Below are 15,850 nucleotides of genomic sequence, written 5' to 3' on the forward strand. Positions count from 1 at the left end.
AATGTCCTTTATGCTGTGCAATAAAAGCACCAGACTCTGCATAAAGAAAGAGCCTGCAGGTTCAGGTTCAGCACTAGCTCTGGTTACCAGATTTTAATGAGAGATGACAAAAGTAAAGGCAAAATTTTGAAGAAGAACGCTTTATAATAAAAAGGTTTTTTTTAGTAAATAAAATCATAGCGGAAGTCCTTCAGTACATTCAGTGAAATGAAAGCTAAAAGTATTACAATAAAGTAATGCTGGATGTTATTATTCTGGCCAACAAAGTTCATTAAGGACATTATTTCTGTTAGTGTACAGACAGTTAAAAAAAAAAGAAAGGGAAAAGAACTATTTGCTACATCCTTTACTAGTTGTAGGTTAAAGCAAACTCCAATAGCAAACAATATAAAGCTATAAACAAGAACAGCCCTGTAGAAAATGACAAGGCAAAAAGGTGGCCAAGGACCAGAGACCAAGACTACTTCACTGTTTCCATGCAGTTTCAACTGTACTTATTTTCTGCATTCCCAATGAAATGAAACATTTGTGGAAGACCTAGGAATTGCATATAGCTTTCACCTGGAGAATAGAAGAATGTAATCTGACACGCTACAAAGTATAGTCAAATTTACCATCACCAAATGGTGAAGGGGCTTGAAATACCCAGTTTAGAAGAATACATGCATGTTTTTCTTATCTATATTCTCTGAAACATTTGTAACAGCTGTCCTTCAAAGCAAACAGAACTCATGGCACATCTTCCTAAACAAACAAACCAGATGGAGCAATTTGATTACTTTGCAATGAGTGTCTGCTCCAGACATACAACAGTAGGAAGAAGACACTCTGAATGCGTAGGTCACAGGTAAAGAGAAAAGCAACATATGGCAATCCCAAAACCACAATGCAGCCAAAGGAGAGTCTTTCAAAAAACTTTGAAGAAATATTTTCCTCATTGCCAAGAAAAGAGTAGGTTGCAGGCAGTGTGCATTAGCCAAGACAACACAACACAAAAAACCACAAAGCCTGAATTATCATCTTTGCAACAGAGAAGAGAGGGGTGCTTTTAGCAGATGGCAATTAAGGATTTGGCAGGCATCTGGAGGAAAGGAAAGGGTGTGAGTCAAAGATAACGGTAGTATCACAAGTCCAGATAACAGAGAAGATAAAGACACAATGAGAAATACACAACAGAAAAATAATGAATTCAGAACATGCACTAATACCAACAGAAGAAACAAGCAGAAAAGTAGAGAGCTGTGAAAGAACACATTTGGAACAGAGAGTCATCTCAGCAACACTGAGAATCATCAAATATTGGGTAGAGGCAGTAACACACATGCAAAAGCGGATGATTAACTTTTTGGTTAGAGAGAAACAGAAATAAAGGAAGTTAATGAATGAACTATAAAAGATTTTGAAAGAAAGCAGGAGAGGGAGGCTTGGAAGTAAAGATACAGTGAGAAATGGTGACAAGAGACTTAGATAAGGGTGTTTCAGGCTTAATAGGCAGAAGAGAAAAACTTATCAGTTTAACAGAACACCCTTACTTTCTTAAATGAAACAGGAGTTAATCTACTAAGTGTGAACAGCTTGCCTTGTCCTAGTTAATTATTTAACCTTCGCTTCTTGCTGAGGGTGAAGTACTAAAAGCATTACAGGTGCTTCATAATTACTACTGGTTAATAGAAGAAAGGGACGTGAGGAAATACACATTTAGAATTCAGTCTAATTTTATGTGTGTGTTTAATTTATCCTTTGCATTTCCTTTCGGTAAATAGAAGTATTTTGCTGCTACAGCACACAGCAATACTAAATGATAATTGAAGAGTTCAGCATGGACCATCTTTTACAGTCTCTCCTTCATGCTATTAAGGAGAGATCTTGGAGCTTGCTTTGTTTTCCCATGATTGACATTACAGACATGTAAGTGGCAGACAAAATTAAACAGTTTAAGATGAAAATGTTCACACTGGTAGGTCATGGGGAGCACAGAAACTTACCAGTTGCTATAAAGTTCACTCTGGAACAAAAGCTCAAATGAATTGCAGTGTGTCAAGCCAAACAAAAGAAAGTACAAAACTAACAGAAAACTCCCTTTTGCCTCAGTGAGCCCCTAGACCAACTCAATATTGTCTCTGCCAAAAAAAGCACGCAGTGCTGCACACTCTCACGACTCAACTGCAAATCTTGCTTTGTTTAACGTCTCAACTTCTCAGGTCAAGTGATTTAGATAAAAAACTACATGTAAGTGTTCATGTGAAGACAACATTTAGTCACAGAACTGCAAAGAAAAAAATCAATGTATTTGAGTAGGCATTAACTAAAACCGAGGAACTAACAAAAAAATCCCCATAATATTTTCAAGAGATTGTTTTCTGCTGATCTCACTGTATGTTAGAATAAGCCTTATGATTTTTGAATGCTCAGTGTTACTGGAAATTTCTGCAACCACCATGACCTGCCCTGTTATTAATTAACCTCCTGAAAATTGTATCTTACTAAAATTCCAAATAAACTTTACTCTTAATACTTTCCCTTAGTAACCTTTGGAAATTCTATGAGGAGACACCACATTTCTCCTCCCTTCTCCTGCAATAACTGGAGCTTCTGCATGTTCACAACCGGAGGACAGCAGCTCTTCTTGCTCCCAGCTGAGAAACAAGAAAGCAGAAAGCAGCAAGAGAAATTGAAGACTAAATAAAAATTAATCACACTGTCTACTGTTCAGTCATTACACCTTTCATAATGTTATTTTCCCAAGTAGAAATTGCTGGGGGTTCAACACATATGAAAAGTGGCTAACAAGAATTGAAATGTTAAAATGTGATCTACTTCATACAAGAAGCGTTTAGATGAACTAGATCAGTATTCCTAAGCACATTCAAAGCATGAATGACTCAATATTAATATGTTATCACTGAACAGAAGAGTGTATGTGTCATTAAACAAAGCAGGTGGGAGCACCCTCGATTAATCTCATTCATTAACAACTATTTTTCTCACTTTAAATCTCTTCACATTTTGAAAATAAACTTACTGATATTGTTATTTTCATCTTTTGGTTTTTGCCTCATTTTCCTAATGGTTAAATTTAAAGCAATATTTGCTTTTAAATTGCAAAACCAATACCTGGTAACTGAACTGCTGAAGCAAAATCAACTGTTTTGTTCCCTTGAGTTCCTGTCCTCTTTGACTACTGACCAAATTCAAAACTGATTAACAAGAAATTAGTTTATCTTTGCTATGTTAAAATTAGCCTAATCCAGTAATGCATGTTATTGTTGAAATAATGCTGCTTAGATTTTCAAGGATCTTTATGTTAGAGGCATAGAGCCACTAAACACAGCCATCCAGAAATATAAAAATTGGACATCAATTAGGAACATAGACGCACACAAAAGGTCTATTGGTATAGAACCATAACATTTTACCAAAAAAAAATTTAAAAAAAAAATCAATAATTCAGTGTTTGTTCTTTATAAAACACCAGTAATACCCACTGCAGTCAGAGGAAGTTACTCATGTCCTGCAGTGAGATAGCTACAATATCAAAAGTAGAACATCTGGAAGACAAAATGCAGTAAAAAATGAATGCAATATTATATTCAAATACTTAATCAACTCTCCAAAGTGCTCCTTGCTCATCTGAAACAAAATATGTGCTAAAGTCTGATTTCCCTTGGCTTCCCAAAAATCAAGCCACGCACTGAACCTACTCAGTATTTCCAACTTCACCCCTGCAAGAGTAAGTGTTGTGTGGACTGAAGTGGTACAGGGAACAAATAGCTGTAAACAAGAGGAAATATTCAGATATTGAGTTGCTTTGTGTCCTTTTCATTTGCCATTTAACCTACATTTTATGTACCTTATTCTCATCACCTGTATATCTTCTGTATACTTTTTACATTGTGGATGTTGAACTTCTGAGTGAATAGAGATATTCAAGAATAGAAGGTCTGAGTTGGGTTTTGTCCCCTATAGATCAAAAAGCCAACACTGTCAGGTCAAACTTATCACTGAAATTGAACTTACGGGACTCTGGGGTGTATTCTACCTCAGTTTTAGAAATGCCTTAGGCAAAATACTTAAAGAAATAACAAAGAACTCCCTCCATGCAACTGCTCTGAGAACTACTATCCACTTCTGTTCATCCACAGAAAGCATCTCCTTGTTTGGATTATGTTTTTACTATTAACTATTTGGTAGTTAACAAAGAGGCAGGAAAACACAGCACCTCTAACAGAAAATTCATAACTAGCAGAGTTCATAGAAAAACAATATCATATAATCTCAGAAGCCTTTGAGGGATTTAGCAGATCAGAAATGTAGTTGTAAGTTTTGTAGCTTAAAATTTATTTGCTATAACAAGCCAAAAAAAGAAAAGTATGGAACACAGCATTCTTATTTCATACTGATACTCTAAATTCGTCTTTTATTACATGCAACAACAAAGCAGGACAACACAAAGGGCCACTAAATTGCACATATGCAAACAACATCTGAAGCCTAATTTTTCCCTGCAGTTCGAATAAGCCATCAAATCACTCTCTTGGTCTGAACAGACAGGCAAACACGTTCACTAGCACTGGTTTACTCATAAAATAGTACCTTACAGCTAATTGATGTGATAGCTATCAATCAGTACATATGATTGCTGCCACAGGTATGCTAACAGGCCACTGATATAATGGGTATCTTGTCAAGCACAATATAATAGAATTTATATCGAAAGGGTTCTGCAAAAACTAAAGACCTGTACAAATTATCTTATTCTTCCAAAACTCTTGAGACATTGAGACTCTTTCAGTCATTTAATCTATATTTGCAAACTTTCCCATTTAATCTCATAAAAAAAAATAGGTAATTCTGTAAGTACCACAGGGTAACTATACAGGGAATATTTTTGTGCTTTGATATTTAAAAAACAAATGAACAAACAAAATCTAAAAAACCCCCACCCACCAAACTCCCCCCAAAAAATCAAAAAGCACCACCACCACCTAACATAATGCTCCATGCTCTGTTATTTGTGTTTTTCACAGGCAAAACCTTCCCCGGAGGGATCCAAGTTACTGTAAGACCTAGTTTTCCACCACCCATTATTTGAAATTGTCAGAAGACCAAAGGCTGAAATCTTCCTCTGGACTCTTCCCCTCAGCTGACTGAGAGGTTTATCAGTGGTATCACTGGAATGAAGATTTCATCATAAATCCTGTGTGACTTTAGGGTGTGTAGATTAATAAAGGTACATCATACTACCTGCAAAAAGCCTTTACAAGGAACAGCTGAATTCTCTTAGAGACTCTGGACAGATGGCAGGATTGTACTATCACTAAATCAGCTTAGTCAAATACATTATTAGTTCTCCAGTCCAATATTTGCTGCGTATTCCTAATTAAATTGCTGAATGAAAATGGCAATGTGCCAAGCTTATAGCAAGTAAACACTAGAAATCCATTTTTTTCCAAGATCGATCTCCTCCTCATGTGCTAGAAAACAAAGCTTCTCTTGAAAAAGCAGCTCATTACAAAACACTATAGATCAAAACATAAATTCTACTTTTTTGTGTGTTCACTATTCAATCAAATGTCTGTTAAGCTGCTTCTTTGTGACTATGAAGTATTTCAGGAAACCAGGATGTCAGACTGACTGCCACAGAATCCCCACATCAATGTACAAGCATAATGGTCTTTCAGGTATCTAAAATAACAGGTCCCTTCTCGGCTGGACGCGCAGCTTCTCTGAGAGATAATTCCATCATCAAGGGATAAGTGCTTCACTCATCAGAACTGCCACATAATGGTCAAGCACAAATTAATGCTTGCAAGAAAAGATGCATGATTCTACTTCAGTTTCTAGAAGGCAATTCCAAGTGCTTGCTAATTTTCCCCTTAAAAGCACAAGGAATCAAAAGCATTCATAAAATCACCAAATTTGTAATCAAGCATTCACAGAGAAATTTATTTCTTCAGTACATAATCAAAACTTATTTTGATGGAAGTCACACTCAGTCATATTTTTCCAGGAGAAATGATTCTCAAACATTTTTGCCTGTCCTCTGTTCAATGCTATTTCTTCTCCCTTGTCACCCTAAGGTTAATGCTCAGGAAGGAGAACAAAGTGATTATTACTGTGCATGACAAGGATTGTTTGCTGCAGCAATTACTCCTCAATCACAATGTTACTTCTGCTTACACTCAACATGGATAAAAATATGAACCCTAGATATTAGCATATGCTAAATACACATTTTACACTGCTTGAATTATGAGCAGGTAACACACTTTAATATAGGTGTGGCATTATGACACCTCTTTTGAAATTCTAACATTCTGTGCTATTAAATACATGTTCTTATTTTCATCTGCATGAGAGAAGTGGTTGATTTTATTCACATCAATACACTGAACTAACAGGTATATTCTCATTTGTATCAAAGCAAACACTGTATGCTTGTAATCTATATATTTATTTCCCTGAATGATTATCTGAAATACAGTCAATGTTTCAAGTTCCCAATGAAAAGGTTAAAAAATTATCTCCACAGACAAGTACCATAATTTTTACTGTATGCTGAAATTTTTAATCTGATAGCTCATGAATAGAATTTGCATACAGAGCAGACAAAATCTCCCTAAAATACTTCTACAGTTGATTCCCTTAGTGGTTTGACATGAACTGAATGGTGTTGAACAATTTATGCACCATTGTTTGGGACAGGCTCTTTAACTCCTTCCTGACTCCTTAACAAATGTGAGAGGCTGCGTGTATCTTTATATTAGTGTACATTCTGGTTCACTGCATTAATCACACACAACAGACCTGTGCTCAGTTAGGTGGGTCTTTTCAAATACAGGCAATTAAACCCTCCTACATATGAATCACTTTGCATTCACAGAATACTTCCTATATGAGCACTAAATATTTACAAATGAGGCTGGCATATTTTATATAATCTTCACCACCTCGGCTGAGATGACTAAGGAGAGCTATCATTATGTACATAACAGAGTTACAGGCAGGTGCAGATTACATAGGGTCACCTTATTCCTTATTCCCATCTTCCCATTATGGCTATGGCAGCTGGACTCTGAACTTGACACACCACTCACATTGCCAGCTTGAAAGAAAAGGCATGTCAATTCAGGATAGTTTACAGGATGTTTTGCAAAAAAGTTATGACTGTTATTAGTTAAGATTTTATGAAGTTTCCCACATATTCTAGTATGTTCAATCAGGCCATACTCTCTTACACAGGAATCACAAAAGTGAGATGAACTGTCTCTGCTGAACTCCTTGTTCTGAAAAACACAAACATCATCAACTTCAAGTCTAATGCTGCAACCCCAAAGGAATTTTGGAAAGGAAAAAGCCACTGACTCCTTCACAGACTCCTTCAAAATGACAGAGATAAAGAGAAGAGTCAATATGCTAATGGTCACAGTCTCTTATTAGAGACATTTTAAAAGGAAGCCTCTGTCTCATGGGAAATTCTAATCTGATTTTCTTTTCAACTATCAACAAAAAATATTTTTGAAATATCAAAATTAAAGAACTCTTTTCCCATGGAAGATGAAGTATAACATATCCAACTGACTCTTACTAGACATTTTCATTTGAAGCAAAAGCACTTTTACTTTCCCAAAATGAAGTATTTTATGTTTTGCTAAAAATATTTTAACAGGGATTTATTATCTGCATTTTTAGTGTTAGGGCCTTTCATTACCTTCCATTTAAAAGACACAAAGCAAAATTGTAATGATATTTAGTATGCAAAGCAGATGACACAACAGATTATAATTTCTAAATAAAGCACTAGATTTGTGAACTGAGATTTTACAAATGCTGAAACAAAACCAGGATGCATTTCCTTAAACTGAACCACAGAAAGAAATAAAACGCACCTACTTCCAATTTCTGTACTTGCATGTGTTAAGAATTACTCCTTACACCATATCCTGCAGAAAGTATGTTTTTTGATTTATTATTATTAATACTTCCAAAAACCTGGATGGTGTTAGCACTTTACCATTTGTAGTTGCATTAGCTGGCCTTTCATTTTGTCTTTAAAGCAGCCATTATCATGCACAGTTTATCTCTGTATAAACCACTCGGTAACAGCAGTTTGTCACCTCTGTATATATTATTGATGAGAAGGCAGACAACCCACCAATTAAGATGCTTCCCTTGTCCCATCTCCAGGCTCAGCCTGAGGTACCGATGGAACAGTTGAAGTAAAAACTCAGTTCTACATTTCAAAGAAAGTTCAAAGGCAGTGAGAAAAGGCTACCCTGCAAACGACACAGAAATTGTATTTATTGCTGGAAAAGTTTATTTAAGGAGTAGACTGCATTATTTATTCTGTATGATAATAAAAATTATACTGTGACTCCACATCTTGTTAAACTAGACGTTCAACTTAGTTTTTCTTTCAGTCTTGTATTAAATCTACAACTCTGACAAATGATAGTTTGAACATTCTCTTCCAACACAAGTCACAGCTTAGTATCAAAGATACAGTTAAATAATAGTCAAGATATAAATGAAGCAGATTTAAATGGATTTATGTTTCTACTGCTACCCCAGCAAGACATACAACAATGTATCTTGTGCTCCAAAACATTGCCAAGTAATCAATTAAAGAAAATATTAAAAGTATCTGAAATCAGGAAGTCTTCAGATGGACAAACAACCCTGAGATAACTTGTATTCGCTGCTTCCATCCAAATTCTCAGGTTGTCAGTAATCACCAAGCCATTCCATAAACACTAAGTATTTATTCCATGGCGTAATAGTCCTTTCTAAAGTAAGTAAAACAGGAGAATTTATCCTATAGAAGTTACCTAAATGAAATATTCTGCTAAAAAAATATATATTTTTTAAAGAAATTAATATCAAATGAAATTACATTGGTTGCATAGCATATCTCTCATCTTGTTTTTGAAAAACCACACAACCTTTCTTTCCTCTGTTCCTGAACATAAGACTAAATATCCCATGTTAAGACACATTTATGCAGCTGTCAACAAAAGTCATCAATGCAATACACAGTACAACTTTGCAATGGGGACAACACAGGATAAGTGCACCACATCTACTCTGTAAGTTAATGGAAAAGAGTTGAGCTAGATCAGCTCTAGTAGACAACACAAAATATTTCTCTTACCTCCATTTCTGTGCAGTGTAAATGGCCTGATTTACCTGTAACAGAAAAAAAGGTTTTCAGATTAAGTAAAAGATTATGGAAAAAAATAAAACTAAAAACCAGAGTCTTTTTTTTTTGAGTAATTGCCACATATTCTTTGTTTTACTTGAATCATGCATTTCAATAATGTTATTATTATGAATGCATCACAGAATTAACAAGAAGGCCCTACCCTTTTTATTTGGATCCTTCACAATACTCCCTTTTAAAAATATGTGTGTTTAATGTCTTGGTTCATTATTTAAATTGTATGACTGATGCTTGGTCGTGGAAGGAACATGAAAACACACTGGCTTAAATTAAGCAGTAGCAAATAATTATTTCAAGAGAAAAAACAACATTAATTCATAAACCAGGGAAAAGCCACTGTTTCATCTAATACTTCTGGGATATCAAAGAGTTCAACAACAACATAAAGTTCAAGCAAATTAAAGTTGAAGCATTACTGTACTATTTTTATAAGTCCCTCTTGACAAGTTTTGCATTTCCTCAGCATTCAGGAGCATCACTTTGGAATTTGTATAATATAGAGAAATTAAGTTTCTGAACTGTTTCATCAAATTGAAATCTCAATTTTCCCAAATACAAAACAGTTTCATACAAAAGTGGCTTGACGGCTTACAAAAAGAAGACTGAAATTTCACAGCATACTAGGAAACTATCATGTCACTAAAAGCAGCAAGTTTAAAATTTTGTATTAATAATACTTATCAAAGTACGGTGAAGTAATTCTGACAGGATGATTTTCTGCTGGAAAAATTACATTCAAGAAAGTTAAGTATTCCACAGAGATCTATCCATTTGAAAGGGGACCTACACAAAACCTTAATTTCAAAACATACAGACAGTTGAATTGTACTCTTTTTGTCTTAGCTTTTCGGCTGCATTGCACTAACACTGCTAGTTTAAAGTCTGTGACTTTGGGCCCGATGGCACAGACCCCAGGAAATGTGTGGCACAGTCCTGAGTCCTCACATGCTCAAAAACCAGAACAGGACGCATTCGCTTGACTGCGTGAGCTCTGAGAGTGCATGTTCCACAGGATGGTTGCCAAGGATTTACTGCAACAGTTAAGAAAAGTCTGCAGTTTGTAGCCATAACTGGAAAGACTGTTTTATCAGACTGGCTGATGAGCCCAAGGAAGCTCAACCAACTGGTTAGCACAATGTTTGCACAGAGGAGTGATCATACTGACTCCACGTTACACAAGAACAACATGCAAAACACTCGGCACTGAGGGAGAGTCACCTGCATAGACAAAAAGCTTAATTTTTCATACTGAACTGGTCACCTTCCCTTCAAAACTAAAGGTTAAACACATCTTGAATGAATAGGGAACATCCACCTAACACAGTGAAAGTTGTTTACCTTCCTTTTGAACTGTTGCCAATGTAAGCTGAATGCTTAGCTCTGGTGTCTGACTTCAAAACAAAAAGCAGGAGTGACTTAAAAAGGCGGCTTTTGCATCACACATTATCTTTTCAAAAGGACTGGTGCCTCTGGTTGATTCACTTTGAGATTCACATAAAATGGTTTTTTCTGTTTAAAATGGTAACATTAGTGTGATTGTTATAAACTATAAATGGGAGAAAATTACTGAGAATGTTTTTTAACTACCCCTAGGATTGTTAGCAGATTTACTAATATTAGGGACTATTTTTGTGAAACTCCAATTACAGATGACCAAAACAATGTGTCTCCATGATAGAAGATGATATAAGACTAATTCACAGAAATGTAATCAAGATAGGAAAAAAAATAGCACATGCTGCCTTTTTCGGATAAAGGTGTTCCTTACTTCATATATGCTACTTTCAGAATTTGCTACTGCTGTCAGAGTAAATCGTGACTTACTTTTTGTTTTATTATAAAAATATAGGGAACACTAAACTGAATTATTTATTCCTATTTATATCAACATTTTCAAAAACAATCGTATTGTCATGATTGCATGTGCTGTGGCAGGAAGGTGAAATAACAAGTAGTTTAAGCCTCACACCAGTTCAAATGCACCACAGACAGTATTCTAGACAGGTGCAAACTACTAAGTGACTTACAACATTATAATATATGCTGTGTTATGGTAATTATTAACTATACCATTCCATATGCCTCTGTACACCCTGAGTCCAGCTATACACTTAGCAGATTTCCCCAAGGTGTTTGCAGTGACTTGTGGACACCCTCCATCAAGCATTTACTACATTTCAGAAGAGATCATTAACAATACTGTTAATGCACTTACATACATCTATCAAGATTGAAATGAATTAGTTTTTATATGGCTCCTACAAACCAATTTACTTAAACTGCCTTTATTTATACTGGCTGGGGTAGAAATTTCTTCCCTCTTCAGCTGACATGACTGAAAAAGCAGGAACTCATAAATGTAGCCTAAGGGTCACACTTTCTTCATTTGCACTGCAAGAAGAAAAATCCCTATAAGAAGTCATAGAATAGTCTCTGTCTGCAAGCACTATTAAGTGCTTCTCTGATAAACAGGTGAAGTCTTGAAAAATTATTTCAGGTGCTGCTTCTTAAGATAAGTGCAGACTTCTCCAGACTTCAGAACCATTCAACTAGATATTCATCTGTGTAGCTTCTCCACCACTCTTACTGCCAAAAAAACATTCAACAATAATCTTCCGTGACAGCTTTCAAATAGCAGCTAATACATTCATTACTAGTAAACAGCATAATTCTGTCAACTTCAGTTTATAAACAAACTACAGTTTGGAAGATTATATGGTTTTTCACTCTCAGCTTGTTGAAATGTAAAAAGTGAAGTTTTTGCAAGAAGAAAAGTGACTTAAATTGGAGGTTTCCTGTATGTCTGAAACCAGTCTTCAGAGAGACCCATTTGCCAGGGAAAAAAAAAAAAAGAAAAAGAAAAGAAATCCCAAACCTTCACAAGTACTTTTTGTTCCTAAAAATTTCTATTTGAAAATTATTCTTATATCAAACTCTCAACAAAAGGAGTCATGACAAACTTTCCTCAAGCACTAGGGAACACCGTCTTACCCCTTAGGGCAGGAGCTTCCTGTACTGCTGCCACTGGTAAGAAACACACATTTAAGAGTTTTGAAAGAAAAATAGATAATTCAGTATGTCAGAATGGATTGACACAGTATATTTGTAGGAAAGCATGTGGGATGTGCAAAACCATTTGCAATCCCATCTGAAGAAAAATTACGGTACAGAGCTGACGTTAGTGATGTGACACCACATTCATATGGCCGCTGTTTCAGCTATAACCAGCTGCTCTAAGAGCCCTGAAGCTCAGAGCATCTCCCTAGCCTTCCTCTAGTGTCTCAGATTCCTCTGCTCAGATCCACAGGCATTTCCTTCAAGAGACCTTCTGGCACAGTTGAAATTATAAGCACAGCAACACGCAACAGTGTGGTTGATGTATGCACTGGCAACAAACCTGAAACTCATTTTCTGTTAAAGATTATAATTAAATGTCACAGCCCACTTCTGCTGTTGCCACAACAGCAGAACCCAAGTGGCAGCAATGACACACACTGCCTGTATGTACTAGAGGACAGTGGTAAAGGTGGCCAAAGAAGGAACACAGGAGCTAACCTATAGAAAGGGAGCAAGGAAGAACATAAGAGTCACTAACTCAATCTCCTTAAATTGGACAGTCTTCAGTCACTCTCCTAAGCTAACAATAAGTTGAATTTGTATTTGCATTCTAGCTTTTGCATCTTCAAGAGGCACTGTAGCTACAATAATAAGCTTTTCTCTGCCCTTAAGAGAATAAGGAACTCCTCTAGTGAAAAAAAGTAGTTCAGATTCACATTTCATCATCTGACTGCAGAAACTGGAGTTTTGCAACTTTGGAGTTACCAAAAACTGGAGAGCTGCTAACTAATCTGAAACTGGTCAGATTAGTTACTAAACCTGACAAGTTCATCAATACAAGAGTCAAGATGAGGACGAATAAAAGGAAAAGGCATGAAAGAAGAAAGCAAAGGTAACCATGCAACACAAGAAAAAGAGATGAATATGCAAAAAATAGGATTCATAATTAAATGAAGTGAGAGGAAAATACTGATGTAGGAGGAGTGAGCCAGAATTCTGGCTCAGGACGATATTACGAGATAAACTGAGGAGGACAGTGAAAACTTGCATGATAAACAGAAATAGAAAAAAAAAGTGACAAAGACAAATATAGGGAAAGTGTAGCTTATGAGTAAGACATCAAGATGCAGGGAAGAAGGTCAAGAAGAGTGAGAACATGAGCAAATGGAAGAAAGCAGACTGGATTACGAGAGGTAATCAGAGACCCCTCAGAGCAGCAAGCACAGAATCCCATATTTTTAAGAAAAACACACTTTGAGGAACAACATAACCTTCCTTTAAACTGTAATTAGAAGGCAACCAGAAATGGGATGAGTTTTCAGAGCTTGTGGCTTTTTGGTTGTGACTCATGATTTCTGTATCAGCCTACAGCTGATGACTTAGTAATTATATGGTTCATTTTTCTGCTTGGGAGAGAAAAGAAAAAGAAACTGTAAAAATTGTAAGGGAATACAAAGAAAATTCTTAGAGAAGTTTCTAGACCAAAGGCAGTCAGGATTTTCCTTCCCTGTGTCAATCTTTTTCCATACCTTCATTTTTCTCCATTCAACACTTCACTTAAGTTACTCCTCATTTTGTACAGTCATAGGCAATCCTCTTATAAATTGCTAAGAGGTCTTATGTGTTAATACCCTGTTAAATTTTGTAATAAAAATATTTTTTAAATTGCAAGTTAACAAATCCATGCTACCTTAGTGGTACCTTCTAAGATATAATTAAATAGTGGCTCTTTGTCTTGTCTCATTTCTACTCTGCACAAGCCTGTGCTCACTATATAATTTTTCTGTGTTCCACTGCTCATCTTCTTTAGCAAATCTCTAAGCTTCCCTATGGATCACATCAATTTTTGTTACTCTAAGAAAATACTGTGGTAGATCCACATCTCTGAGTGCTGCTGAGCTCCATTTGTAGTTGCCAGTCTCTTCTGTAGATGTGTAAATACAGATATTACATTCACTTTCCTCTGACCTGTCCAGATATCAACCCTTCACAAAAAAGTGTGAATTTGCAGAATTCATGTGTTTCAATTTTTATTTTTATTTTCTAAAATTTCTGTTACTCTAATCATACTCTAATTTTTCCTGGAGCTACCCAACTGCCTGCTCATCCAATAAGTAAGTGTGCTCCTGGCAGAATTCTGACTTCATTGAAGTCATCAGCAGTTTCTTCCATCACGTTTGCCAGATCTGGAGTTTCAAGCAAGTTACAGCTTTTCTAAATTGATAATACAGCACTGCTGGATCTGTTAAGAACTTTCACCAGTTGTTAATAAACTTTCTCAAGTATATGAAATACGAGTTCTCTTAATTCTTCTCTACCTTGGCAATCTCTTTGCAGTCTTGTATTTACACTGTACAAAGTGACTCATCTCCTTTAGTTCCTCTTAAAGTGCACAGTAATAAAATTCAGTAACACACTCATAGTTGCACGTGTCAACGAGCTACCTTAAGGTTTTATCGGGAATGGTACAATATTCCCTTTGTTTCCTTACCAGATCCAATGCTGTAATGTGATAAATTAATTCAGAAACAAAGAGTAAACACTCCTCAGTTTCCTTTTAACAAATATTAAGAAAAAGCTTCCCCAATTTTATAAAGATATGTTCATTGCCAACATGGAACCAGGACGTTATGTGCCTTTAATCCTCTTGTCACCTGCAACATACCTACTGCACACTTGGCAAACACGCTCACGCTTAGGTAAGGCTCATTCTCAGTGCTGCTGCCATGCAGGTCATCTGCACTGCCTGTCACTCTGATCATGTCTTGCTCTCTGAATCGTCCTGTTCAAGGCACTTTCTCTCTCTCTCTCTCGCTCTGTCACATCAAACACTGCTACCATCTTCATTTTCAAAGCTCTTCTTGCGTGACCCCGAGTCCTACCCATCACTTCTCACCGGGTACTGTGGGGTAAACCGTCACCTCCAGCCAGTCCTGAAGATGGACTCCATCACCCATGGCTTTTGCCAAAAAAACCCCATCTTTGTTCTTTCTCCAGTGATGCCACACAGGGACATGATAACTCTCTGCAACATCATGGCAGATGTCTCATTTTTTACTCCCCTGTTAACAATGACAACTAAAATTCCATTTTCCTTTCTACAGCAACATTTTTACTGCATTAGCCAGGAAACCTCTGTTAAAGTACAAATGTGTTATCTTACTTAAAGTCATTATTAATATCAGGAGCCCATAATTCCTCAAAGTTTTTCTTCCAAAGTTCTTATTTTTTCCTTAGGAAAAAGTGCAGTTTTCAGACAACACCAAATCAGACTTCATTCCTTCACTACCTACTTACCATCTTCAACATTTCTCCATACAAATATAGGTATTTGTATGGAGAAGTGGTCACATACCACTGTTGGAAATTTCCTTCCATTTCTTTTGTGCAGGCATTTGAAATACGCACCTTTTTTTAGTCAAATACATTGTTTTGTTATGCCAAGGTCTTTCCTTCGCTTATTTTGTCCTCCTCCACCAGAGCTGCCTACAATGGGACCTCCAGCACCCGGGATATTCACAGAGAGCCCATGTAACCCCTGGTGCACGGGATGCATCAGCATAAGCCATGACT

The 15,850-nt window shown here is 36.3% G+C and overlaps 1 protein-coding gene across 1 annotated transcript in view; it reads right to left on the minus strand.

Annotated features, from left to right (window-relative positions):
- The window catches only part of SPIRE1 (spire type actin nucleation factor 1), a 124,625-nt gene that overhangs the window by 103,526 nt on the left and 5,249 nt on the right, over positions 1 to 15,850 (minus strand). Inside the window, 1 exon segment of the mRNA XM_029959349.1 lies at positions 9,152 to 9,186. Coding sequence (XP_029815209.1) covers positions 9,152 to 9,186 — 35 coding nt within the window.

This window comes from Manacus vitellinus, unplaced genomic scaffold, assembly GCF_001715985.3.
Source record: "Manacus vitellinus isolate BGI_N305 unplaced genomic scaffold, ASM171598v3 scaffold_1_pilon, whole genome shotgun sequence".
NCBI classification, from domain to species: domain Eukaryota; kingdom Metazoa; phylum Chordata; class Aves; order Passeriformes; family Pipridae; genus Manacus; species Manacus vitellinus.